The sequence below is a fragment of the Ursus arctos genome, unplaced genomic scaffold (genome assembly GCF_023065955.2).
Source record: "Ursus arctos isolate Adak ecotype North America unplaced genomic scaffold, UrsArc2.0 scaffold_9, whole genome shotgun sequence".
NCBI classification, from domain to species: Eukaryota; Metazoa; Chordata; class Mammalia; order Carnivora; family Ursidae; genus Ursus; species Ursus arctos.
Genome location: NW_026623111.1, coordinates 2,414,495 through 2,440,335, shown reverse-complemented (window position 1 = coordinate 2,440,335; position 25,841 = coordinate 2,414,495). Strand labels below are relative to the sequence as shown.

General features: G+C 64.3%; 2 protein-coding genes across 4 annotated transcripts in view; both read right to left on the bottom strand.

Moving 5' to 3' along the window:
- Positions 1–4,339: 4,339 nt before the first annotated feature.
- On the bottom strand, positions 4,340–13,217 carry HGFAC (HGF activator). 2 transcript variants are annotated; one of them, XM_026485864.4, is made up of 14 exons: positions 12,852–13,217; positions 12,082–12,262; positions 11,827–11,923; positions 11,489–11,568; positions 10,658–10,780; positions 10,419–10,550; positions 10,175–10,285; positions 9,906–10,080; positions 9,609–9,694; positions 8,681–8,936; positions 6,449–6,588; positions 5,939–6,079; positions 5,704–5,852; positions 4,340–4,604 (listed from the first exon to the last, which is right to left on the bottom strand). In XM_026485864.4, exons 1-14 carry the CDS (start codon positions 12,954–12,956, stop codon positions 4,422–4,424), a joined length of 1,959 nt encoding a protein of 652 aa, XP_026341649.1. In that variant the 5' UTR covers positions 12,957–13,217; the 3' UTR covers positions 4,340–4,421. The 2 variants fall into 2 exon arrangements, with proteins under 2 accessions (XP_026341649.1, XP_048067913.1); XM_048211956.2 differs by having other exon boundaries at positions 12,082–12,281; positions 12,852–12,941.
- A 1,681-nt stretch (positions 13,218–14,898) lies between these two features.
- Positions 14,899–25,841, bottom strand: part of RGS12 (regulator of G protein signaling 12) — an 89,840-nt gene continuing 78,897 nt past the window's right edge. The window contains exons 16-18 of one of the 2 annotated variants that reach the window (XM_044379383.3): positions 25,670–25,823; positions 23,847–24,344; positions 14,899–15,551 (exon numbers count right to left, since the gene is read on the bottom strand). In XM_044379383.3, coding sequence (XP_044235318.3) covers positions 15,325–15,551; positions 23,847–24,344; positions 25,670–25,823 — 879 coding nt within the window. In that variant the 3' untranslated portion in view covers positions 14,899–15,324. Of the gene's footprint in view, positions 15,552–22,514; positions 24,345–25,669; positions 25,824–25,841 lie in introns of those variants that run through there. The other variant, XM_048211929.2, reaches the window with a different exon arrangement.

Sequence of the window (25,841 nt, the reverse complement as noted above, 5' to 3'; positions counted from 1 at the left end):
GCCTTACACGTAGGGGGGGGACACGGCCACCTCTCCTCTCTTGGGGCACACACAGACAAGGGCCCTGTGAGGACACGGCGGGAAGGCGGCCATCTGCGGTCTCGAAGGAAGAGTCACCAGAAACCAGCGTGGCTTCAGCCTCCGGAATAGTGAGAAAATAAATTTCTGTTGTCTCCTCCCCAGCGGGACAGCCCAACAGAGAATGGGGTGATCATGTGAAAAGATGGTGGCAGTGACACCCCCGCAGCCACACCCCTGGAAATGAGGCCCTATACCCCATCCCACTGAGACCGAGTCCGCCTCTCCACCTGGAATCTGGCCGGCTTTGACAGAGGAAGCATAAGAGAAACGCTCACGGCCACTCTGGGAGCCCGGCCTCCGCCACATGAACAAGCCTCGGCTAACCCGATAGATGAGGAACCACACGTGGCCTAGTCACCGTGTGGCCCCAGCCAACAGCCAGCTGGCCCCCAGGAGCAGAAGCAAGACCCACCGATGCCCCCAGCTATGGGAAGGAGCCAGCCCAGCCCAGAAGAACCAGCCAGCCGAGCCCAGGGAAAGGTGCCAACCCACAGAATGGTGAGCTCTGTACGCGGCTCTTGGGTCTGGGGGGTCAGTCGTGACACAGACAGAGCGTTCTGATAGAGTGACGGGGGTGGACTCCAAGCCTCGTGGGACATGGGAAGTTCCAGACACAAGGAGGTTGGATCCCTGGGTCACCACCGGGAAGGGCACCAGCCACCTCCCAGCTGGACAAGAAGTCTCACAGACACGGGGCGCCTGGGTGGCTCAGTCGTTAAGCGTCTGCCCAGGGCGTGATCCCAGCGTTCTGGCATCGAGCCCCACGTCAGGCTCCTCCGCTGGAAGCCTGCTTCTTCCTCTCCCACTCCCCCTGCTCGTGTTCCCTCTCTCGCTGTCAAATAAATAAATAAAATCTTAAAAAAAAAGTCTCACAGATAGCAAGCAGGGTGGGGGAAGGGAGGGTGCCCACGCCGGCACCCATCACGGTGACCCCACGGCATGTCGGAAAGAAGGGGGTCGGAAAAGCCACCAGAGGGAAAAGGTATTGACGAGAGATGGCTGGTGGAGAGCAGACTCAGAGCAGACTCTCCACCAGCTATAGCAGCACTGCAGGCTGGAGGCCGTGGAGAACCTTCTAGCAGCTGACAGAGGGGAAAGAGGCTGGCATGTGATGGGGGAAGGCCATCAGCAGCCCTGCGGCCCACTGCGAACGTCAGACACATCAACTCACAGAAGCACAGCTTCTGTAACCGGCTCAAGAAACAGACTTCTCCTCGAGCCGGCCACCATGAACACACGGAACCAGCAGTAAAATGTCCTGTAAAGGGAACACGGGGCCCAGTGCATTTGAGAGAGGATTCTACCAAACTTGCAAAGACAGATCATGCCAGCTTTATACCAAGTCCTCCAGGGAATAATAAAGAAGGGATACTCTCGAACGCATTCTGAGAGTCATTCAAAGAGTGTAAGAAAGGCCAATCTCACTCACAAACAGAATGTAAAACCCCACACAAAACACAGATCCTAAAACACTTGTAAAAAGTTAAGAGGGCGTGTGTCAGCCAGGGGCCGGACGTGCCGGCGCCGTATCCGCACAATTCGGAGACGTGGTCTTGGAGGGAGCCACCAGGGCTAAGTCAGGGGCCTGGGCGGGACAGGAGGAGGGGTTACCACCTCTAGGCCCCAGGAGGAGAGGGTCATTCCCATGTTGGGAGGAGCAGTGGCCTTCCGTGAAGGGACCGGGCGCACAGCACTTCCTCGACGGGCCGTGACCAGCAGAAGCTGATGGGCTCAGCGTGCTGGAGACCAGAGTCCAAGACCGAGAGGCCGGCGGGTCCGGTTCCTCCCGAGGCCCAGCGAGAACGTGCTCCCGGCCTCTGCCCTTGGCCTGCCGATGGCCACCATCCCTGGTGGCACTTCCGGGGGCGTGTCTGTGTCCACACTTCCTCCTTCTAGGGACACAGCCCTACTACATCAGGGCCGCGGCCTCATCTCGATGTGGTCTCCTCCGCAACGGCCCTCCCTCCTCAGAAGACCACGTTCTGAGGTCATGGGGGCTGGGACTTCAACATTGGAATTTTAGGAGGACACAGTTCAGCCTATAACAGACAGGTGGCCCCAAACGGAGGGAGCCGGGGAAATCAATGTCCAATGTCAGTCTCCTCCCTCCTCTGACCTGCTCCGGGCTCCCCAGTGTCCTCAAAAACCCAGCGGCCCAGGAGCCAGGTGGCGGTGGAGATCAGCGTCCGGGGCGGAGCTCAAGGCGGAGAGCGCGGGGACGCGGCGTCATGTGGAGGGCCAGCTGAAGAGGCCGGGCTCACGCCGACAGCGACAGCGCGGCTCGCCGCAGGCAGTGCTGGCCGGCCCGCGCACTAGACCCTCTCAGCGGAGCAGCCTCTTTAACAGACTCGCACGCAGCACCCCCAGGGAGGAGAGTCAGGGGGTGATGGGCGCGGGGGCCGAGCCCGGGCCGCTGGAGGCCCCACGTTCCCGAGCAGCAGCTGCTCCGTCCCTGCGCTCCTTTGGCCACGGCACCAGCCTCGGTGGCCTGGGCTCGGACCAGCGTGGTGGGGCTCCAGCAGAGAGTTTGGGCCTGCCTGAGGGCTCCAAGTCCCACCATAGGGAGAGGGGCCCAGCACACCTGCCTGGGCCTTCCCAGGACCGGGCGCCGTCCTCTACGAGGGGGACCCGCCACCCAGAGCCTCATGCAGGAGCCCGTAGGGGAGGCGGTGCCATTGCTCTTCCTCTCTCCGTAGGGGAACAGATGCAGCGGCGAGCCCGTGGCAGCAGGCGGCTGAGTGCGGGACTCCCCATCGCTCCAGCTGCATCGGTCCAGCTTCGGGATGTGGTCCAGAGTGAGACAGGCCAAGAGCCAAGGCAGCCGGCAAAGCCCATGGCCTCTGTGCCGATGGAGAGAATGACCAGAGAGAAGGACCCCACTACACTGGCCTCGCAGGACGGCGTCCACGAGTGGCCTGAGCTCCACTGGGTGAAGGGGGGAGGGGCAGTATGAGAGAGAACATTCTAGAAGCAGTGGGAACAGCATGAGCAAGGGCAGAGGGAGGCCAGAGTGGCCACAGCACAGACTGGGGAGCAAGGCGGGGTGGGCTGGAGGTAGGTGGGGTCCAACCCCAGGGATTGGGGGAGGCTCCAAGGTGGGAGGGGCAGTGACCTAGAGAAAGTCCTGACCTGTCACCTCAGAGAGAGGCAGGAAGACCTGGTCTGAGGTGTGGGCTGTGGAGGTGACAGGAGAGGAGGCAGCTTTGGGGGTCCGGGAGGAGCAGGAGAGGTGGGTGGAGACTATGCGGAGGACCCCCACCCTCTGGGCAGCTCTGGGAGGAGGGTCCCCTTCCCAGAGCAGGATGGGTGGGTGTGGGTCTGGATGGACCCAGTGTGGGGCCATCTCGGGCCTCTCTGAGACCAGGGCTCCCGGCTCCCCGAGGCACCGCTGCTGGGCACGGGGTGCTGTCGACAGCACCTCTCTGCCCACCCCCGCACCCCCAGGCCTCTCTTCCGGGCCACAGGGGTCATCGCATGTCCACCCTGCTGAAGCCCAATCAGGGACCCCTGGGGCACACCCAGTAACTCACTGCAGACCGCAGCAACCCCCCATCCTTGCCTTCTCCGGTCTCCAGCCACCCTTCCTCAGATAAGCCACACCCCGCTGCCTCAGGCCCTTTGCAGCTGCCACTCCCTCTGCCGGGAATCCTGGGCACTTCCAGGCACCACTGATTCCCTCCCCCAGGCGTCCTGGCCAGCTGGCTGGGCAGCAACATGGCTCCGAGAGATAGATTCCAGTAGCGGCCCACTGGCCTCCACGCCCCTGACATCTGGGCCTGCTGGTTTCTTCGACAGGGCATCTCTGGCCTTCCTCCTAGGAAATAGCCCCCTAATAGTCCCCTCCTAAGGGACTGCAGCAGTCAGGGCGCTTTCTCGAAGCAAAATGAGGGCCAGTAGGTATCTCCACGTAACCTGTCTAAACTCTTCATGTTCACTGCGCTGCTTGACTCGGACCCTGCCCTGAGACAACCAGGATGTCTGGGCTTCAGCCCCAGCTGCCTGCAGGTGGCCCGAGGTGGGTAGGCTAGAGACAGCTGGGGTTCTGGAGAGGGTCCACTAAGTGCCCTGTCCTGATCCCCAGGGCCTTGAGGCCAGACCCTCCCTTGGGGCTGCAGGCTCCCTTCTTCTCTGAGAAAGGGAAGATGGGCAGCTGGCCCCGGGACCCCTGGCCCCAAGCCATACCCCCTACAAATGTGGGCCTGGGTCCTGGCCCGGGGAAGGCTGGGGGGAGGTATGCAGAGGCGTGGGCAGTGTGGGCTGGGTTCCTGGAAGCATCTTTATTGTTACGAGTCTGGGAACGGTGCAGAGGCAGGATGCCCAACCCAGAGGTGGGGGCTGTCTCAGGAGGGATCCACCGGCCGCTTAGGGGGCCATATCCGGTCTTTGATCCAGTCCACGTACTTGGCCACCCGGGTGTAGACACCGGGTTTATTAAGCCTCCCACAGCCATCGCCCCAGCTGATGATGCCATACAGGTAGGCCACGCCATTCTTCTCACAGGCCAGGGGCCCGCCCGAGTCCCCCTGCGGCAGGGCTGCTGGTCAGAGCCAGGCACTGGCTCAGCTCCTCAGCAGCCGGGAAACACCCCACCACCCACTCCTGCTCCGCCTCCTTCACCCCAACCCCGAAAATGTCCCGGAAGAGTCTCAGGTGTCCCCTTTGATGAGGACTCCCCAGGAGCTCCCAACACAGACTTCCTGACACCCTGGGGGGACCGATGACAAAGGTATTTCCAAGTAAAGGCTCTATCCCACCTTCCCCCGGCCTCCTAGACACGAATTCCTCTCATTCCAGGGCTGCTGTGACAGCGTCTGACCGGTCATTGCAGTTCCCAAAGCTTTCCCATAGACTCCTCTCAGCTCTGTGACCAGGGACGTGCTCCCCAACCTGGCTCCCCACCACCCACCACCCACCAGCACACACCCTTTGTGGACCAGGTGGTCCCTGTGTTCTGGGCTAATCTTCCCACTTGAAATGCCCTCCTAGCCCCCTAGCAGACTCCTATTCATGCCTCAAAACAAGTACAAATGCCCCCTCGTCCAGAAAGCCAGCCTTGACTTCCCCCAAAGGTGCTTATTATGTTCCTGTGGTCCAGTGTCAAACCCCCTTGCCACTTCTGAGTTGTGTGACCTGGGAAGAGTGATAGGACCGCTCCGGGCCTCAGTTTGCCCACCTATAAAATGGGAAGTAAAGCAGCCCCTCCATCTCAGGGTTGACTTGCAGCCTAAAGATTGTGCTTGCGGAGACCCTGATAAATGCTAGCTCTTGGGACTGGCTGATCGACTGAGCCCACTTGGACGAACTCTAGCTGTAAAGGGCTTTGGCCTTTGGTGTCACGTGGACAGCCCTACCCTCGGCTGGACATGTCCAGGCTTTGAGACCCCACCCCTCCCTGGGCCTCGGTCTCCCCATCATGTGAGAGGGGCTCCTCTCCCCTGCTGGGAGGGCTTTGCAGCAGTGGCCAGGACGGCCTCCGGAAGAGGTGGGTCCCCATCCCGGGGGCAGCTCTCTGTCCTGGCTCCCCGCAGGCTCTGTGGGTCACGGTCTCTCTCAGCTCTGAGCTCCCCCTGCGGGGGACGGGGGGCAGGCAATCTTGCGATTTGGGGCTCGGCCCTGGCTCACCTGGCAGGCATCGGACTTGCAGTCGAAGTAGCCGGCACACAGCATGTTGGGGCTGATGTCGGCCCCATACACCTCTGGGCTGCTGCACTTGTGGTCTGCGACCAGGGGGACCAGCGCCTCCCGCAGGGAGCTGGAGTAGCCACTCACATCTGCGGACGGGGTGCGCTCAGGCTGGGCGTGGCTCCCTGGGGCTGGCCCCGGCTCCCCTGGACACGGTGCCCCCTCCCCCACTCACTCTCGTCCTGGTGGCCCCAGCCCGCAATCTGGCACTTGTGTCCAGCGGGGAAGGGGCTGCTGGGCTCAGGCAGGCAGATAGGCTGGACGAACTGGGAGCGGACGGCACAGCGGTCCCCCTTCTTCTTCAGCCGGATCAAGACTGGCCAAGAGAGAGACCAGAGATCAGCCCAGGCCATGGGGGTCCATGCAGGGGCAGAGGGGCTGTGGCCTGGGAGACCCGGGTTGGAGCAGGAGAGCTGGCCCAGGGCTCGGCAAGGCTGGCCAGCCAGGTCTTCCTCCCGCCAGGCCAAGGCCACTCTGCCTTACCAGGTTCCCTGGCTGCCCTCCCCTCCGCCTTGCCCTTCCCCCTCTGTCTCTCCTTTCCTGCCCCTTCCCTCCCTTCCCCTCTTCCCCTCTCCCCAGGTCGGCCTGATGCCTACCCCTGCCTCTCTCCTGGCTCTGGCCTGGGGTGTGCAAAGCACACACACATCCCTGGCCCTGTTGTATCCCAACATGTCCCAAGCCTTACCCAGGTCATGGTCACTGGGGTTGAACACTGAGTACATGGGGTACGGGATGTATTTCTCGATGCCAAACGTCTGTGTTACGTCCGTTGTTTGGTTGAAGAAGTGTTGGCCCAGGACCACTAAGACACTTTCCCTGCGGGGGCTGTGCAGGGCTGCTGGTGGCAGCACGACCCAGGCCCTCCCCTTGGGCCCCGCCCTTCCCCCACAAGCCCCTCCCATCGGGTCCCTCCCACAGGTCCCTCCCCTCCCCACAGGTCCCTCCCCTCCCCTCAGGCCCCGCCCCGAGCCCCCCGCCCCAGACCCCCCTCCCCTCAGGCTCTCCCCTCTGGCCCCGCCTCCTCATGCTCTGCCCCACCACCCGCTGCGGCTCAAGCATTCTGGAGATAGCCGCAGAAACAGGCAGGTCCCCGGGATCCCTGCGGAGAGGCCTGGGTGAGGCGGGGGGAGTGGTGGGCTATGGCCACACACACACACACACACACACACACACACACACACACGATCTTAGGCTGTGCCATCTCTAATGCATCCCCTTTAGTAACCTCTGGGGGCTTCATGCAGGTGGGGACCATGCTGATTGGGGCCTGAGTGGGTGGAGACCCCAGCCCTGCCTAGTGGCCCTGACCCAGCTCCTATCTAGCCTAGGTCCCCCAGATCCAGCCCCTCACTTCTGCTGGGCACAGGCCCTGGGCCCCCACGGTCAGGCTCTCTGTCCCCACTCTGGGCCTCTGTTTTCCCAGCTCCTGTTGAAGGGGGTAACCCCCAGCCTGGCTTGGGCCTCCTTCATTGGACTCCAGCTCCAGGCCACTGTGGGACCTCGGCCCCTAGGCCCTCCCAGGCCTTAGGCCCTTCTGGAAAATGGGCTCCTACACCAGGGGCAGCCAGCCAGCTCAGCACACAGTGGGGCTTGGTGCCTGGCCTTTGGTCAGGGTCAGCAACCCAAGTCCAGGGCCAGAGATGGGGACACATGGATCTCGCTCAGGTAGGCTCTCAGGGGGACGGCCAGTGAACTCAGGGCTTGAAACAACCAGGCCTCCATGGACGGGGGGGGGGGGGGAGGACCAGATTGCTGAGTGTGAGGCAGGGCAGGGCGGGGCGGGCTGTCCATCGGCTTTGGGCCCCCAGTTCTGTCTTTTGCCCCTTTTGCTCCTTTGCCAAAGGAGCATGCCCCTCCTGGGGGGGCCACCTGGGAGTCCACCATTCACCTCCAGCGCCCCTGCCTCACTCCCCCAGCCCTGGCCTAGATGTGAGGAGTGGGTACCGGCTCCCCTCCTCCAGCCTCTTAAACCCCCACCCAATCTCTTTCCATACGGGGAGGCCTCAAAGGTCCTATTTCCCAGGACCAGCGGCGATCCTACCACAGGTCACAGCTTCGCACAGGGCAGGCCTTGCGCCCACTGCCCGCCCCCCATGCTGTAGTCCCTGGGTGCCCAGTGAGGCTCAAGGCCAGACTCACGCTGCCAACCCTCCAGCCCCTGATCCCTGGGATGCTACTGTCAGGCCCATCCTCTCCCAGTGGACTCCCAGGGGGATGCTGCCTGTCTGGACTCCCACACGGGGAACCTTGTTCCCATGCCAGCAGGTGGAGGCAGAGGAGGGCCTGGCCTTTCCTGCTGTGAGTTGGCTGCCTCCTCTGGGTGTGCGGTGGTGGGCCTTGCATCCCCGACCCCCACTCCCTTAGCTGCCTGCCCAAGCCTGCCTTCTCACAGGAAGCTTAGCTCACGGAGTGGGCGGGGCCTCGGAGTCCGTGCTGGGGGGCGGGGGTAAGGCGCCCCCACCTGCTCAATCTGGGGTCTGGAGGGGTGGGATCTTCCCAGATAAGGGCATGCCCATCACCCCCCAACCCCTCTGCCCCCCCACCCCCCCAGCACAGAACTGCCCTGGCAGGGCTGGGCCGTGACCCGGGGCAGGGGTGGGGCTGGTCGCCTCAGCTTCCAGGCCCAGCACCAAGCTGAACACCAACCCCCGCCACCCCCCGCCCTAGAGTCAGTGGGGCCATGGGAAAACGAGGGACCAAAGCTGGGGGTTATAGGTGTAGGTGGGGACATGTGGGAACACAGTGTGTGAGGACAGGCAGATGGGTGGATGGGAGGGTGGCAATGGAGGGTAGATGGGGCATGGGGGAGTGGGTGGGGGAGAGGTGTGGAAGGGATGGTGGGTGTATGGCCAGGTGGGGGGCTGGGCAAGTGGATGGGCTGTAACATGCAGCGGGGGGCGTGGACCAAGCCACTCACCTGTTGGAGAAGCAGTGGGCCGCGGACACCACCCAGCATGTGTGGACAAGACTCCCTGCACAGAAGTTGCTCCCGATGTAGACGGCGGCCAGCCAGGGGTGGGAGCCGGGCAGGGAAGATGAGCCGCCGATGATGCGTGGCCGGAGAAAGCTCCTTTTCTTGTGCCTCTTGCCACAGGCCTGGCGTCCCACTGGGGCAGGCTCAGCCCGGCTCAGCAGGACCTCAGCGGGCAGGGGCGGGATTCTGGCAAGGGATTCTAGGGGCACAGGTCACCGGGTCACACCCCCGCCCAGAGTGGGTCCTGGCTGCCACCCTCACCCACCACCCGCCCCACCCCAGGCAGCTCACATGGAAAAGGGCCCAGGGCTCAGCCCCCTTTGCCCTCACAGGCACACAATCAACTGAGCCTCAGTTTCCTCTTCTATACAATGGGGAGAACAAGACCCCGTCAGTCGCAAGGCTCTGTGGGTACCACAGTGGTGTGGCACGCCTGGCAGGGGTTCCTGTCCCTCCCAGCTGCCCGGGACCTCAGAGCCCAGGCCAGTCAGGTGGCCCTGCGGGCACAGGGGCCCGAGGGCAGGCTGCTCTCCTGGAGCTTCCCACCTCCAGGGTCTGACTCCAGGGGAACCTGCTGTACCTCCCACCCCCATTATTCACCCCTAACTGACACTTTCCTGTCTCGGCTCAGGCTGGGTGGGAGCCACCCAGAGGACCTGTGACCTGCTGGCCTGCTCTGACCCCGGGTGCCAGCCCATCACATGGCTTTGGGTGAGCTCTGCTCCAGGGAGCCTCAGTTTCCCCGTCTCTCAGAGGGGGCCGTTGTCCTCCAAAGAGGGAGGACCACAGGGAAAATTGCTGTGACCCCCGTGGGACTGGGGCCAGGCTGCCCCTGCTCGATCCTCACGCCCCCTGCTGCACATTCGCGCACCACAGGCCACCAGGCGGCAGTACTCCCAGGAGAGCGCGCTGTCCTTCACCACGTAGCACCAGGGCCTCTCGTCCTTGTCTGGGTTCCTGGGGTGCATGGAGAGGCAGGTGGGCCGGGGCCGGGGCAGATGGGAGAACCCGGCAGGGTGGGGCTCCTGACACCCCCTTCCCAGCAGCGTTTGGCTGATTCTGCAGATGGGCACCGTGGCCTCGGGCCCTGTGGGCCTGACTTCCGCCCCGGGACAGAGCCTGCCCACCCTGGATGAGGCAGCCTGGGGCAGGCCAGGCCAGTGCTGACCGGCAGTAGGCGTGAGGGCCCAGGCCGAGCAGGGCCGCGGCGCCCACGGAGTCCACGTGCAGCTCCTGGTAGAGCAGGTCCGAGTTCCAGGCCAGGCAGCTGAGGCCGGAGGCCGCCGTGCTGGCCACGCCTCGATAGTCGGTGCCGTTCCCCACGAAGCAGCGCTGGGTGGGCACTGTGGGCAGCACGGGGTGCGGTGAGCCCGGACCCGAGGCTGTGTCTGCACTGACGCTGGCCCTGGGGCCCAGGGCCAGGAGGTGGCCACTCACCGACGTTGCAGAGCCGCCCAGCGTGGCCCGGGGGGCAGGAGCATACGGTGGTCCCAGTGGCCACGATGAGGTGGCAGGTGCCCCCGTTCAGGCACGGGCTGCTCAGGCAAGCTGGGGGGAGGGCTCAGAAGCTAGGCCTCAGGCCTTGAGGATGCCAGCCGCGTGAGGGCGGGCTCGGGGCCAGTCCGCCTGGTGCCTGCGGCTGGGGGACCCCGGGCCAGCCCCTCCCCCGGCCATAGCGTACCTGTGTGGCGGGCGCCCTCGCAGCGGATCTGGCCCCCAGTACACTCACACTGCTCCACTTGGCCCTGGCTCACTCGGGCCCAGCGGTCGCCCACCTCCAGGTGCTCGTAGCGCGTCTCGTCGAAGCATTTTTCTGGGGGTCGCGGAGCACCCTCACATCGCTGTCCTCGGGCAGGCACTTCCCCCGCCCATCCTGCCAGGACCTGGCCCGGCCCCGGGCACCCCCGTGGCCCTGCGCACCTGTGCCGCAGTCCTTGCCTGTGAAAGCCGTGGGGCAGGTGCAGTGGTAGGACTCGGGGTCCTGGGTGTTGGAGCACGAGCCCCCGTTGAGGCACGGGCTGGAGGCGCAGGGATCTGGGGCAGCTGGGGACACGCGGAGGAACGGGGGACAGATGTAAGAGAACACGGCCTGTCAGCATGTCTCTCCCAGGCCCCGTCTGCTTGCCAAGGCCCACAGTGCCTCCATCGGGCCTCCTGCCTTCAGGCTGCCCCTCTGGGTTCCTTGGGGTGCAGGCCTTCCCTGTCGTCCCAGCACCCCCACCCAGCACACAGACCCTGGGCAAGCGGGCGTCTGGGTCTGTACCTGGAAGCCCAGTCCCTCATCAGGCAGCACAGTTCCCTCCTGTGTGCCCTGGGATCCTTGTGGGTGGGGCTGTCAGCAGCCCCCCTGCAGACCCTATGGGCCCTCATCTCTGTTCAGGGCTCTACCTGTGCAGCCACAGGGCCCAGCCGACCACCAGGGGGCGCCTTGGTCCCAGCAATGACCGAGGCAGCCCTGTGGCTCCTGGAGAAGCAGGGTCCTGCCTGGGAGGGGCTCCACCCTCTGCACTCCTGCTGCCCCCTGGGCTGATGACTCCTCTGTCCCTTCCCAGGTCCCCAGCGCTGCAGTGGGGTGGACCCCAAAGTCCCCTCCTGCACTCTAAGCAGGACCCGCTGTCCCAGGTCAGCTCTGTCCCCTTGGCTCCCACCCCCATCAGCAGGTTGACCCTAGCATTCCCTTAGACACACCCCACCCCAGAACCAGCACCCTCCCACCCCCCACCCCCCCACCCCCCCGCCGCCAGCACCCACCTGGACCCTCCCTGGGCACAGAGACCTGTGCACAATAGCCCCAGGCCCTGTCGCGGTCATAGTTGTGAGTGGTGGCACACCTGGGGGTGAGGAGACAGGTGAGTCCCAGCCCAGAGACCTTCCCCCCTGCCCCCCCCCCCCGCCCCGCGCCTCTGGCAGGGTGCCCTGCTGGCCACTCTGGAGCTCTGCCTGAGTCACACCCACCCCTCCCTTCCCTGCTGTGTAGGGGCTCAGGCTGGAGTAGGGAGGGTGGAGGGTGGACAGGGGCCGTGGGGACCTGGGGGGGGGGGCTGGTGCTCTGTGCCCGCAGGCCTCCCCCCCTCCCAGCTGGGACCCACCACTTCCTGTGGGCGCTTCCCTCCGACGTGCAGGAGTGGAACATGCGGCCGCCATAGCGGAAGGGGAGCCTGCAGGGCCGCCCGTCCTCTGTGAGCACTGCGGAGGGAGGGGAGGGGATCAAGGGGCTCCCGTGCTGGGCACCTCCTGACCCCACATCGCCCACCCCGCTCCCCAGCAGCCGCCTGAGATCCTCCCGACCCACCCGCCCAGGTGTAGCCCGCCGCCTCCACTTCCGGGAAGCTCTCCTGACCCACCTGGGCCCCCAGGGCTGCTGCTGGAGGGAGCTGCCCTGGGCGGGGGGGTGAGCCCCCTACCACGGGGTCCCTGTGCCTCTGGAGCACTCGTGGCTGGGGTCCCAGGGGTCACGGAGGTTACAGGGATCGTGGGGGTCCCAGGGGTCACTGTGGCGTTAGGTTCTGGGGGTTCTGTGAGGTTCTAGGAGGAGCCAAGAGGGCTGTGATGGTGTCAGTGTGGGATGGCCCCCTTCACACTCAGGCCCCGCCGGCTGAGCTGGTCGCCGTCCCCAACCACAGTTGCCATATTGGGGCCCTAAGGTCTTAGAGTAGAAACCAAGGGGACCCTGGCCACTGGCTGTCCTGAGGCCTCAGCTGGGCCCCATCCCCTCCCGCCGAGCCCGCGGGGTTAGACAGGGTGGGCTGGTTGTCTTCCAGCCTCCAATCCTGGGGATCTGTTCTGGGGGATGGACGAGAGCAGCCATGAGGCCTCCGAGGTCCCCCCACCCCCCCAAACAATGGGACCCAAAATAGGCCCAGAGAGAGGGGAGTGGCCCTCATGCTCCCAGGTGGGGGCCCAGCAGGTCAGATCCCCAAGCCTCCTGTCCCCCAGGCCTCCTGTCCCCCAGGCCAGCCCAGCATGCCCAGACGTCTGCCCACTGAAGGCCAGAAAGCCAGCTGTCAGTGCACTGGGCCCCTCACCCACTCCACAGCCCTCCCTGGCCCCGGCCCCAGGACCCAGAGTGGGCACAGGGAGCCCATGGTCACAGCGCCATGGGGTCAGCGCTCACCCTGCCAGCCAGGGGCTGAGCCCCGCGAGCCACCAGCAGCAGCAGCAGCAGCAGGGCCATTCCCGGCGGGGCGCAAAGGCTGGGACCCCGGGCCCAGCGCCCCATGGCTCCTCCTGGGCTGGCGTAAGGGGCAGCAGGAGGCAGAAACAGAGCAACCAGGGCAGGTGGGGGGTCAAGGCCACCTGGAAATGATTAACTCTGGCAGCCTCCAATGCCGGGCCCACATATCCCTCACATCTGCGGCCCAGCTCACCCCACCTGGTCCAGCTGTGCCCTCTGGCATCAGCCACACTGGCCCTGGACCTGACAGTGTCCCTGGGTCTCAGCTTAGAAGCCTCCTCCAGGAAGTCTTGCCGGACACACTACCTGTGGGGGCTTGGACTTGTGGCCCCGGCTTCCGGCCCCCACCGCTCCACAGGGCTGGCCACTGTCTGTGAACTATGCTAACCAGAGTGGCTATGAGCGCTGCGTCTCCCAGGCCTGGCAGGTGGGTGCGAGCCCCACAGCCAGCAAAAGGCCAGGCGCGGTGGGGAGCTTTGTGTGCACTGGGCTGAGCGTTACCGACACTGACCCCAGGATGGGGAGCCCTGCCGCTCCCAGCACTTCAGCTTGGCCCCACCCAGGATAAGCCTGGGGAGGTGGGCAGCCCCAGAGCTGCCAGTCCACCTGCCCTAACTGCAGGGTGCCCAGGAATGTCCCCTTCCCCTTGGGAGGACCCCCTTGGACACCTCCTCTAGGAAGCCTTCCCACCCCCAGACTCCCTCAGCCCTGGGCTTCCCCTCTCACACTTGGATGACATGTGCTGTCCCTGCCTCTGGCCGGGGCTGCCCACACCCCATCGCAAGCCCTGGCTGGTCCTCAGAAGAGCCCCAGCCAGGCACCCGGGCCCACCAAGGGCCACAGAAACCTGGCGTGGGGTCCTGCCCAGGTCTGCATGTACCTTGCTCTCTCCATCTGGGACCTGGGGTGGGGGCACAGCCCCTTGGACACAATTGCAGTAGGTCTGCCCCACCCCCACGAGCCCTGAAAGCGTGCCTGGGGGCCGCGGGCCGAGCTGCCAGGGGAAGCTCTTCTGCAATTTCTGAGCACAGGTTCCCCCAGCGTCAGCTCAGCTGCCCACGGGGGCAGAAGACGAGGGCTGGCCCTCACTCTGCTCGAGGGACCCCTGGCACTAAGGCCACCTCACCGTGTACCCCCAAACCACTCTCTCTGGGCCCCCGTTCTGTCATTTGCGCAAAAGGAGGGAAAGTGGAAACTGAGGGGGCACCCAGCTTGGTGGGTCGTGGGTGCAAGGTTGGGGGGCATGAGCGTCAGGAGCAGACGTGGTAGTATGCTGGGTGGGGGGATGGGGAGGTGCGTGGTGGGTGCAGGGTCCAAGGGCACGAGCATCGGGGGGTGTGGGTTTTGGGGGACATGAGCCTCAGGTCCAGGGAGGGAAGCACAGTGGGTGCCAGGGACATGATGGGTGCTGGGCACAGTGGGTGATGGGCCCCTCCCAGAGCACTGCTCCCTAGGAGATTCCAGAATCACCCCAGTGGCCTTGCCGAGTCCTCAAAGGTTGGGCCCTTCCCAGCAGCTCTGCGGAGAGAGGGGTGCAGGGTCCCTCACCGCTCAGCTGCTTGATGTTGGGGCTCCACCAAGACGAACTGGATCGCTGGCCACCTGGACCTGCTTCGGCCAACAGCCCACAGCGGCCCTGCCCCCACGGCCTGGCTGGCCACGTGCCCTCCTGACGAGGCTCCGGCGCTCTGTGACCACACTCTGCACAGCCTCGGGGCCCGACACCACCAGGGCCTCAGCGAGGGCCCCTCCACGGACGGACAGACGGACAAGCCCTGCCACAGCACCGTCTAAATGAGGCCACGCACAGGGCCTGCAGCACCCTGGAGCCCGGGCAGGAGAGCACAGGGCGCAGCGTGGCTCTCGGCCTCCCGGCCGAGACCTGCCCCCCCGGCAGCCACCCCCGCCCCCGAGGGCCCTGCACTGACTTGTCGGGCACAGCACGAAGCCCATGTGGCCACGTCCTCTCACCCTCCAGGGCACCACAGCCTGAGCCCCACGAGACTGTCTTCCTTCTCTTTGCCCATCCTTGACCTCAGGACCGGGAGCCGTCGCCTCCCCGACCCCTCTCCTGATATGCTCCCTGAGGGCAGGGTCTGTGCCCCAGCACCCAGCACGAGGCTGACACTCGGGGGGTCCCCAAAGTTGATTTATTGAGGGAAGGCTGGAGGCAGGAGGAGACAGGGTCCGAGGAGCCCTCGGAGCCAGCTGTGGTGAGTGTCCGAGGCCGGGCCACCCTGCCCTCTCCTGGTTTGGCTCCGGAAGCCAGGGTGGCCAAGGTGGCCCCTCCAAGGCCCTCAAGATGACTTGGGGCTGTCCCCACGAGATCACGGGCGTCCACACGTGTCCAGGTGGGGCAGCGCCCATGTAGGGTCAGGAGGGACAGCTGGTGGGGGCGGGGCTTCAGGCGGCCTCAGACGAAGGTGGCGTGGTGTGGGCTGGCCTTGGGCTTGGCGGGCCCACCTGCGACAGGACTCAGGCTAGGGACGTCTGATGTCAGGGCCCCACTGGCCCGAGACCTCTGGGTGCCTGTCTGCACCCTGGGGACGCTGCTGCCCCGCCCGGGGGCCATGCCTGCGACACAGTCCACATCGATGATGGTGTTGACCGGGAGGCCCTGGCTGCCTCTGGCCCCGCCTCCTGTCACAAGGAGAAGAGAGAGACTGTCACCGTCTGCCCTGCCCTGGGCTCTGCAGCCCTGCAAGCACCCCACCCTCGTCATACAGACACAGGTGATCCATGACCTCGGTGCCCTGGGCCGGTCTGCCCCCCAACACAGCTGTTTTCAGAGCGCTGACCTGCAGCTCCATGAAGCAAAAGCCCCCAGACCCTCATTGCCCCAGGGTCACCCAGAACAGAGGGGAGCCCTCACAGAGGTGCCTCACAGTGAGGGGGGGCCAGCCAAAGGGGCTTCGGGCACGAGTCACAGAGGTGGGTGCAAGGGGAGAGAGCAAAGGTAGGGGCCCTGGGTGGGGTCACCCATGCCCGTCAGGCTTTCCCGTGACCCCCATTTCCCCACGCTGGCTCAGGAACAGAGTTCAGCCACCCGCTGAGGTCCCCAACCCACCCTAGCCTGCTTCCTCCTGGCGGGGCTGTGTGCACGGCTCAGTCTTAGGCCAAGGGGCAGGCCCTCAGGGGAAGGCCCCTCCCCGGGCATTCAGGCGTCTACCGCAGACCTCGCTGCGGGCCTTCTCCGCAGGCCGTGGCTCGAAGGCCGGAGTGGGGCCGGGGCCCAAGCCTGGCTTCTGGCTCCCCTCACCCCCAGGCCCTCCCATCCTGACCACCTACTTGTCTTCCTGACTGCTGCCTCGGGCCACGTCTTCACCCTCACAAACTCCGAGTCTTTCCCAGCATCTCCTCCAGGTTGCGGGCACCCCTCGACACCTTCCTTCCCCGTCACACACACCTCAAGGCCAAGTGCCCCGCCACCTGCCCCTCTTATAGGCCATTCGGTGGTCAGCTGGGCATCTGGCTCCAAGCTCCCCATCCCTCCACTCCCCTGACCCCTCTGGGCTGCCGTAAACTACCTGGGAAGCTTGTAGACCCTGGGGTGGGTCCCTGCCCTGTCATGTGTCCCAGCAGGGCCCCTGGAGGGCAGAAAGGTGTCTTCCAGATGGAGTCCCCAGGGACCAGCTCGGGGTGGGGATGCTGTGTGCTCGGCCGCACCCTGGGCCTCAGCTCCCTTCCTGAGCTCCCTGGCTCACCCCAGGGTGGATTCTGCAGGCAGGACTCTGGGGCCCTGGTCTGGCCAAGGGTGGGCGGGAGCCCTGTCCTATCTTAGGCACGTCCTTGGTGATCCTGGGACTGAGGACCCTCAGGTGCCCGTGGGGGACAAGCGGAGCCCTGAGCCCACAGCTGACAGGCCGGAGGAGGAGTGCAGCCCCCAGGGACACCAGGTCCTGCTCCACTGACTACCTGTCCCTGGGCCTCAGTTTCCCCAGCCTTGCTGGTGGAGGGGAAGACAGATCCCTCCCTGGTTCCCAGGCCTACAAGCAAAAGTGGGGATGACCACAGAGGTCAGGAGTCTGGGCTTCCCAGCTGCTCTGTGGCCTCAAAAGTCCCCCGACCCCGCCGCACCCAGCGCCTCTGGACACACCTCCACGCGGCCTCCCTGGGGTAAGTCCGGGCCTGCCGGCGGAGGCGGGCACCCTCTCTGATGGCGTCCGGCCCGACCGCTCAGTAGCAACTCAAGGAGGTGGCAGGAGGGCACCTGGCCTGCAGGGTCACCCCCTGCCCCACAGCGGGGCTGCTCGGGGCCTGTCCCATTCAGGCAGGTCCAGCGGGGGCGGAGCCACGCGGCGGAGGTCCCGAAGAGGCTGCCCTCTGGAGGTCCGAGGGTCCACACAGCACAGCCCTTCAGGCGTTTTAGCAGCTGCTCTGCTAGGGCTGGCGGGGCTCCACTCCATCCCCTGCTTGTCACTGGGTCCCCATGGCCCCAGTGCCAGGCTGCAGGGCCCAGACATGATGGGGGGGACTGGCCTCCGCCTGAGACTTGGGGCGTGCAGAAAGGCAGGGATTGGCCCCCTTAACCAGCATGTGTCTGGAGCGTTAAAGGACCTGTGACCCCACCCAGGTTCAGGAGCCCAGCCTTCTCCCGTCCAGCCGCAGACGGGCCCCGGGGAAGACAGAGAGCTGTAGGGAGTGGACAGGCCTGGGCCACGGCAGCCCCCTCCCGCCCCCGCCCAGGCAGCTCTGGGCTCAGGGTGGGGAGGAACGATGCCTTCTGGAGACGGGGCAGCGGGTGGGTCCATGGGCCAAGGACGTGAGCGTCACAGAGGGCTGGCCGCAGCCTGGGCCCTTCCTGCCTGCCCTGCTCAGACTTGCTCTCCTGAGTAAGTGGCAGCCCAGGCCTGTGACTCAGTGGCAGGACCCAGCCCTGTGCAACAGGCGTGTGTCACAGCCCCTGGGCCAGGGCCTGCCCCAGAGCAGCTCCCGCCTAGCCTCCCAGAGCTCTCACCAGCGTTCCCCGGCCAGCCAGGCTCCAGGGGTGGCCATCCTCTGTCCCGGGTCCCTCACCCACACAGACATGATGCTGGAGCCAGAACCTTTGTCTCCTGCCCACTTGGGCGGCTCTGCTGACCCTTCCTTTTCCTGGGGCACCGCGGACCCTGCGCCCAGACCATCCCAGAGCATGACTGCAGTCTGGAGCCCTGGGAGCCCCTGCTGCCCCTCGCCAGCTGTTCTGGTCCATTCCTCCCTGGGCCACCCCTTCCTTTGTCCACTAGCATTCTCTGTGCTAAGGGCCGGCTCTGCTTTGGCCGCCAAGGATCCACATCGGGAGAATGTGACAACAGAGCCAGGACCCTCCTCTCAGGGACAGGGTGGGACAGGGCTACACTGGCAGGGTCAGGGCCAGGGGCATGGCCTGACCCCTTGGCCACCTCCAAGCTCTCCTTCAGGATCCAACTCCAGCTGCCCACGGCCCTTCCCGACCCAGAGGAACCCTCCCTGGCCTCCAGCTGCTTTGCTGTGATGTCGGCCCCCATGCATCATCTGGGGGCTGGATCCAGGGTGCCCCCCAGCTGTCCTGACATCTCTGTGAAGCCTCCCAGCTGCCCCTTAGAAGCTCCCACAGCACAAGCAGAGGTAGGCACCGCTGAATTAGAAAATTTGGGGGGAGGAGCAGGGACCAGGGAAGAGACCCCAGGGTCTGCCCTTGGCCCCTGGTCCTTCCAGGCCCTCCCAAGACCTCTGCTGGCCCCGGGTACCCCATTCCACCCGCTTTCACAGAGGCTGACTTGGTCCCCATGGGAAAGAGCAGGGACAGCCCCAACCAATGCCCTGGTTCCAGCCCATGAAATGCACAAGGGACCCCTCCACGTGGATCCCCAGGCCCACTGGACTATGTCTGGACATGGGGGGGGGTGTTACCCAATTAAAGCTCTTCACTCAGCACATCTGTACTGAGCACCTATTGGGTGCCTGGACCACAGCAAATGGCAGCACGCAATGAGGGGAGGGGACATCTTCAGGGAGAATGGGGACTGGGCAGTCCCAGGGCCACACCGGGTGCAGGCATGGAGAGGGTGGCCCTGGGGAGGGGCTGCAGGCAGGATCCCTAGCAGTGCTGGCCCCGAGTGGGCACTGGTAGCTGGGGTCCAGGACAGCAGGGGATAGCAGAGGTGGGGGTAGGTCACGCTGTGGACCATGGGAGCCTGTGGGTTCCACTCAGACCCAGGAGTCAGGGAGAGCAGACCAATGCAGGGACAGCGGGGCCCGGAGCACGGCCGCGCAGCAGGAGACACAGGGCCGGCGACCCTGGCCGCTGGGAGGATGGAGTTGTCATGGCCAGTGCTGGGGGTCTGGGGAGGGGGCCGGGCCAGTGCTGTCAGCCCCGGGAAGCCTGTGGAGGCTTCCGGCCAGGTATCTAGCTGGAGAAGGTCTGCTCAGGTCCATTCAGCCAGAGCAGGGCCAGAGCACCAGACGTGCCCTGCTGGAAAGGAGGGGTTCTGGCGAGGCCCCAGGCCGAGGGCTGGCTGCCAACAACTTTCAGTCCTGAAACCGGTGGCAGGCCTCTAGCGCCGACGTGTCCCTGAGAAAGCTGGCCACTCCTGGGCCCGCCGTGGTTTGTACTGGGGAGGACTGGGCCATCTGCCTCCGGAAGGCAGGGGTGCTCAGCGTGGGAATCCCTCGGCCACCCAGATGGAGGGGCTGGACCTCTGCTGCAGATACAGACATCCGAAGGGATGCGTGCAGATGTGGGGAGGGACATGGGAATAGGAGGTGGGGCCCGGGGCTGGGGACACCTGCACGGCTGTCCCCGGAGGCCTCCCTATGGCTACTGTCGTGGACATAGCTGCAGTAAGGAAGGGTGTCCACGTCATCTGGGGCTGAGCAGGGGTGACACACCAGGGCTGTGGCTGGGGGAAGGGGAGGGAGGAGGGGGGCTGACCACTGAGCAGCCAGGTGCAGACGGGCTCCTGGGATTTGCAGCCACACCAAAGGCACGGGGTCTGGCTGCCTTCACTGCCAAGGTCAAGGCCGTGGCCTCTGGTTAACTCTCCAGTTGCATTCCCATGGAAACCACATTACTAGGCCTCCGTGACCCCCACTGGGTGGGCTGTGTGAGGAGACCAAGAGTTAAAGGTGTCTGCTAGGAAGTGAGCGGTGGGTTCCCAAGAGCTGCCACTCTGGGAACTGGGTGTGCCTTTGGGCACCCTGGACACTGACAGCTGGACGGGGTTTCCAAGTGGAGACAACTTCTGCCCCAGCCAGGGAGCAGCATCCTTCGCACCCGAGCCCCCCCCTCAGACCCTGGGCTGGAATGGCTGTGCGGGGACCCCTTCCCGGGAGGGGTGCAGCTGTGCCCGTGTAGTCACTGAGGGACCCCACAGCTGTTAAGGCAGCTGGCTAGTGGGGTCCCCAGGGGCCTTGCCTCCTGAAAGGGCTGGAAGGGGGTTAGCCAAGCCCCTGACCCACTGCCCTAACGCCAGTATAGCCACACAGCAGTGAGGAAAGCTGGGCTCTTCCCAAGCTGCTTGCGCCTGCTGAGGGGTGGGGGTGAGGGCGGGGGTAGGGGGATGGGGGGCGGGGCCCTCTCTGGCCCATCCATTGCTCAGACAGAGGGGCAGTCGAGGAGAGAGTTCTCTAAACCCAGACCTTTGGGAAAGGGCTCCAGATGTCCCCTTGCAAAGAGCTCTCCCGAATCTCACACGGTCAAGCCCTACACCCTGGGGTTCCTGGCCACTGACCCTCTACTCACGCATGAAGCCCAGCCTTGGGTCCAACACCACACAAGTATTGGGTCAGGCTGAGGCAGGGGCTCCAGGGGCCACCGGTCTGCACTGCAGGCTCCCTGGCCGCTCCAGACACCCTCACCAAACACCCAGCTCAACAGATATGCTCTGCTCCCTAGGAAGCAGGTGCCCTGTGGGACGTAACTCCTACACCCTGAGTACGTGCACACAGGCATCTTCTCACGCCGTGCAGAGGCCAGCACCACCCTGGGCTCGGGCTGTGTAGGACCCCCACTCGGAATTGGTCTCTGGCTCTGCAGGGACCCGGGGACACACACCTTCCCAGCTGGTCCTTCCCAGGGCCAGAGAGTGCCCACGAACTCAGGGGTGTCTTTGGAAGCCAAACAGATGACAATGAAGGAAATAGCCAGGAATTAGGGTCACAGCAACCACAAGATTCATTTTCAGGGTAACTATCTATGGACCGGGCCCTCTGCACTGGACTCACTTCTCGGTCCCACGTCCTTCCCAATACCTCTGTGCTCTGGCCATGCAAGGTGCCAACGCGCCTCCTGGTATGTGGGCGCTGGGGATTGCGGGCCAGGGCGGGCGGGCGGCGTGATCCTCAGGAGGACACCCCCCACCCCGGTCACCTGGGGGCCCGCTGCGGGCACCTGCCCGACTGGCTTCACAGCCTGGACGTGGCTACGAGCTGCGGAGCCCGAGGGCCCAGGGGCCTCAGCGCCCTGCGTCTTCACCCTGAACCGATCCACAGTGACCACCGCGTTGCTAAGAAACACGTCACAGCAATTGCCTAGAATGGGTGAGAGTAACTGTGGGTGAGACCTGCCTTCTAAACCCTGAGAAATAAAATGCAGTGCTTGGTGCCCTTCGGAGGCCCAGGGGTGTGAGGGCTGCTCTTCCCCCACTCGACGGACGAGTCTCAGAGGCAGCTCCCCTTTCGTTGCGACGTGGGGGTGCCTGACACAAGGCTTATGGGGCCAGGGGTCCTCCCACACGGAGAGCCCACGAAGAGCCTAACTCAGAGGCCCCAGGCTGCCGGTCCTCGCCAAGAGGGGCCCGAGTGCATTGCCCAAAAGGAAGCTCAAGCCCAGGCCCTTCCCAGCAGATGGGCTTGTCAGCTCCAAGAAGACACACGTGGGTCACAGACCTTCACGGCTCCTCAGGGCCCGCCCGCTCCCCCGGCCTGTGGCCAGAGCCCCTCCGTCTCGGCCCAGACAGAGCCAGGGGCGGGGGCACGCGTGCTGGCCGTGGGACCGGTCAGCCAGGAGGAGCCGGCCAGGGTGCGGGCAGGAGCCGCGTTCCTGCACGTCTGGCGCCAACCGCCCTCCGGCCCAACAGGTCAGAGACAGCAGTGCACAGCTGCTGTGATAGTCCCCGGGGGACAAGCCCAGTGTGGCTGCACTTTCTGGTGGTCGCTCGGTGGGAAAGCAGCCCGCAGTGGGGGACCCGCGCAGGCCAGACAGCCAGGCCAACCTTGGAGCGCACAGCCCCACCCAGGGCTGGCCAGCCCTGCGGGCTCCAGGTTCGGAGGAATGGACCGCGGATCTCAGCCGTGCAGCCTCCCTGAGCACCACCCGACGCCCAGACTTTTCTCCCCTGGAGGGGACGGCAGACAGGGGAGGTCTGACCATGAAGGCCATCAGCGCTCTCAGGAGAAGAGGGCCTGTGTGTGGCCCGAGCGTGTGCCGCACCTTCCCGTTGCTGCCCCGAGGGGCCGCCTGTGGTCTACAAACAGCCCCCCTCGCACTGCTCACCGTTGCACGGCTGTGTCTGTGGGTACGCGTGAGGTGCTCAGGGACACCTCTTGAGTGAATGGCAGATCTCCACAAGTCGCTACACTAAGACAAACCCAGTGAAAGTGGAAAGAAACTTTCAAAAGAAAAAGAAGAGAGCTTTAAACCAGTCCGATGGCAAGATCCAGAGTTTATTACTCTTGGAAGAACACAGACTCGGAACACAGGGGATCCTGCACACAGGTGTCTACAAACGAGAGCAGAAAAGAAAGTCAGACGCCGTGCAGTGCGCGAGCGCGCGACGCGTAGAGACCACGGCTCCTCCCGGCTTGGCGTCCGTGTGCGGTCTCAGCGGAAAGGCACCGGGGGAGCCTGCCCACGTGGCACATGTCCCCAGAGTGCCCAGATGTGGACATATGTACAGAACACACCGCAACAAATGCTTCCCCGGCCCCCGGTCCTGGGGCACACTTGGACTGCTATCAGCATCCTGGGCCAGCCCGAGCCAAGGGAGGCACTGGTGTCACCCCAACGGCCGACCACACGTGTGACGTCAGGGTCCGCGCATCCCCGAGCACACACAGAAAAAGGACAGCCACCAGCAGCTCCGTCAAAGTGTCCACTGAAAAGGCTCCTTGTCTACAGCCCAGGGACGGGGGGTGGGGGGCGGGGGGGGGATGCAGGCACACACATCATGGTTCGGAGCAGGACAGAACTGCTCCTGGAAAGCTGGGAGCCCCGCCTCAGGCCCGGGCGTCTGAGGCTCTGGGACGGCAGGACTGTTCAGCTCCACACCCACTAACCCGAGCATCCGTCTGCAGGAACGCCTCAGCCTATTTCAGGCCAGGGAGCCCCAAGGACTTCCTCTGGCGTGGGAACTGAGCCACGGCCCGGCCCACATGGGGCCAGACCCCCCTGTGGTCTGCCGTGGCCAGGCAGGCGTGTGCAGCCCTCCCTGCGGAGGACCCAGGGTCAAAGAGCACGCTCCCTGTCCCACATCACGTGGGGCTTTCCCGGTTGCTCAAGACAAATGCTGGGTTTTTTCAGTCTTGAGACTACAACACAAAAAATGCTAGCTATCCAAATTTTAAGAATAGCACATCCATTTTCGAAACTCCCCGGGTCTTGCTGGGAGGCGGGACACGGGGGCGAGGAAGAGAATGGCAGAGGAGTGCGGCTGTCCGTGCAGGTGCAGACACCGCTCCCACACAGCACCCCGCCCAGAGCACCGCCCGGGCCCGGCACACTCACCCCGAGCCCCTCTGTGGCCTGTGACCCGTGCTGGCGCCCCGAGAGGCGCTCGTTTTAGAAAAGGCAGAGGCGGCCCACAGGAAGTAGGACAGCAAAGGTCACACTGGAACCTCGTTAGAGCGAGGATTCTAGGTAGAGGGGGACTTACCATAGCTGTTTCTGTTTTTATTGGAAACGGAGTGGATAACGCCAGGTGGACAGAGGAGGAGCAGAGGGTCAAAGGTGTGCAGGGGGCTCAAACCTGGAGGTACCTGGTCTCGGAGGTCCAGCCGCGTCCTGCGGGGTGGGGGTGGGCGGCAGTAAAGTGCTGTTGGGGCTGCTGATGTCCCCCTCCCCCATGAGCGTCAGGTCGGCCACGCGCTCGCCCTCCATGGTCTGGACGCCCCCGGTCTCGGCTTCCTGGGCGTGGGGCGAGGGGGTCTGAGGGGCACTGAACGGCGGGCTGTCGGCTGAGCTGGGGCTCGTCGCGGGGCTCGTCGCGGGGCTCGTCGCGGGGCTTGTCGTGGGGTTCTCACGGCAGTCTCGGGAGGGCCCCCAGCACTCTGGGGGCCGGGGAGCCTTCTCCTTGCCATTGCTGGTCAAGCTTCTCTTGCCGAAGCTCTTGGTGGCGGTGGGCGAGGGCAGGGCGAGCTCCACGGGGCCGGGCGGTAAGCGCAGGAACTCGGGCAGCACCAGGTCCTCCTTCCTCAGCAACCCGCGCTGGTCATCTGCTCTGTTGCTCTGAGCTTTGGAAATGAGCTCAAAAAACTCTAGTGGAAAAAACCCCACAGGAACCAAGCTTTAGAGCTTCACGCCCAGGCCTGCACCCCAACAAGTTCACCGTCTAGAAGCCCGATTGGGGGCTGTCCCACTGCCCGGGACCTACAGGCTCCGGCCCCCCAGGCGCCTCCATCCGGCACCCTCTCTGCCCCCAGAGCTGCAGGAAGGCTCCACCCTGAGAATTCAGTTGTGTCAAGTCCAGACTCGAATAGACCAAAACCCCTGACTGGACACAGCTGTGTGAGGACAGTTCGAGAGGCATGTCCGTCGTCCACATTCCGGCCCGGGGTTTCTGAGCACACTCAGAAACCCTTCACCCACATCCCGGCTCCCTTCTGATGCTGAGGGGAGGCCACCTGAGGCATAAGCAAGCCCACAGTCCCCCAAGAGGGGTCACTGCCTCCTGGCAGAGCGTGGTCCTGGCAGGGGCCCCCACTCTCTCTCCCACCTCTGCCTCCAGCCTCCTTGCTCGCTCCCCCAGAGCTCCTGTTCCTTACCTGGGCTGACCGCCAGCTGTAACTGGACTTCACTGTTCAAAGTAGGAGTCTAAGCTGAGCTTTCTCTAGCATTTAAATAAAACTCTTAGTTTTTGAAAAATGACAAGGACTTTAAAATCTCAAATCTTAGTGGCTCTCGGCCGGGAGCAGGCTTATGTCTTACTTCTGCCAAAGGATGGGGTGAATGGGCTCGGGTTGGCCTTCACGGGGAGCTAGTTGTGGGCCCCGCGACCTAGGAAGCATTCCCTGGATCCCAGTTCAGGTCCCAGTAACAGCTGTTAGTTTTGATTCCGCCATTAGAAGCTTTCAGAAGAAAAAGAAGTTTCCGTAAGAGATCACCTCTCCTGGGTCTCTGAGACCACCCTCCCTCTCCCCTGCAGGCCCAGGGAGTGCAGGGCGTCCGGCCAGCGGGCTAAGGCACAGACCTTTCTCGGGGCCTCTGGCCGGCAAGGTCAGCAAGTCCAGGGCTCTCCTGGCCGTTGCCTCCTCGCCTGGCCCCCCTGCTAGTGACCCTGACATGGGCCCCCTGACACTGAGCCTTCGTACGAGCTGGGGAGAGGAGGGCACAGGCAGACCCTTGGGGACCCCTTGCTGCCCCCCTCGAGGGCACTCCCTGGCCCCTAAGGGGCCCGAAGCTCAGTCTGACAACTGGGAAGAGTCACGGCGGCCACAGACTGACCCGGGGCGAGGCGCATGCTCAGTGTGACAGAGATCGCGCTCTTCTGATGTCGGTGGCTCAGAGGAAGTCCTAAGGATGGCCCTGGAAAACTGACATCGCATTCACTAGAAAACGCGGAAGTTGTAAAAAGTACACATACCCTCTGCTTCGTCCAAATTAATTTTCTGATTTTTTTTTTTCCCAATCTTTGCAATAGATTCTTCTCTCTTTGAAAGCCGGGGATCCCTAGCATTTTTTCCATTTTCTCCTTTTATTTTAATAGAATTAGACTTGCCTAGTGTTCTCTCCTCTCCCTGCATTAGAAGGAAAGT

Excerpts from the sequence above, each read along its gene's own strand:
- HGFAC (XM_026485864.4), bottom strand. The coding sequence starts at position 12,956 with ATGGGGCGCTGGGCCCGGGGTCCCAGCCTTTGCGCCCCGCCGGGAATG. Across the intron at positions 12,263-12,851 it reads CTCAGCCCCTGGCTGGCAGG|AACCTCACAGAACCCCCAGA; the intron begins GTGAGCGCTGAC and ends GGCTCCTCCTAG. Across the intron at positions 11,924-12,081 it reads CAGCAGCCCTGGGGGCCCAG|TGCTCACAGAGGACGGGCGG; the intron begins GTGGGTCAGGAG and ends CTCCCTCCGCAG.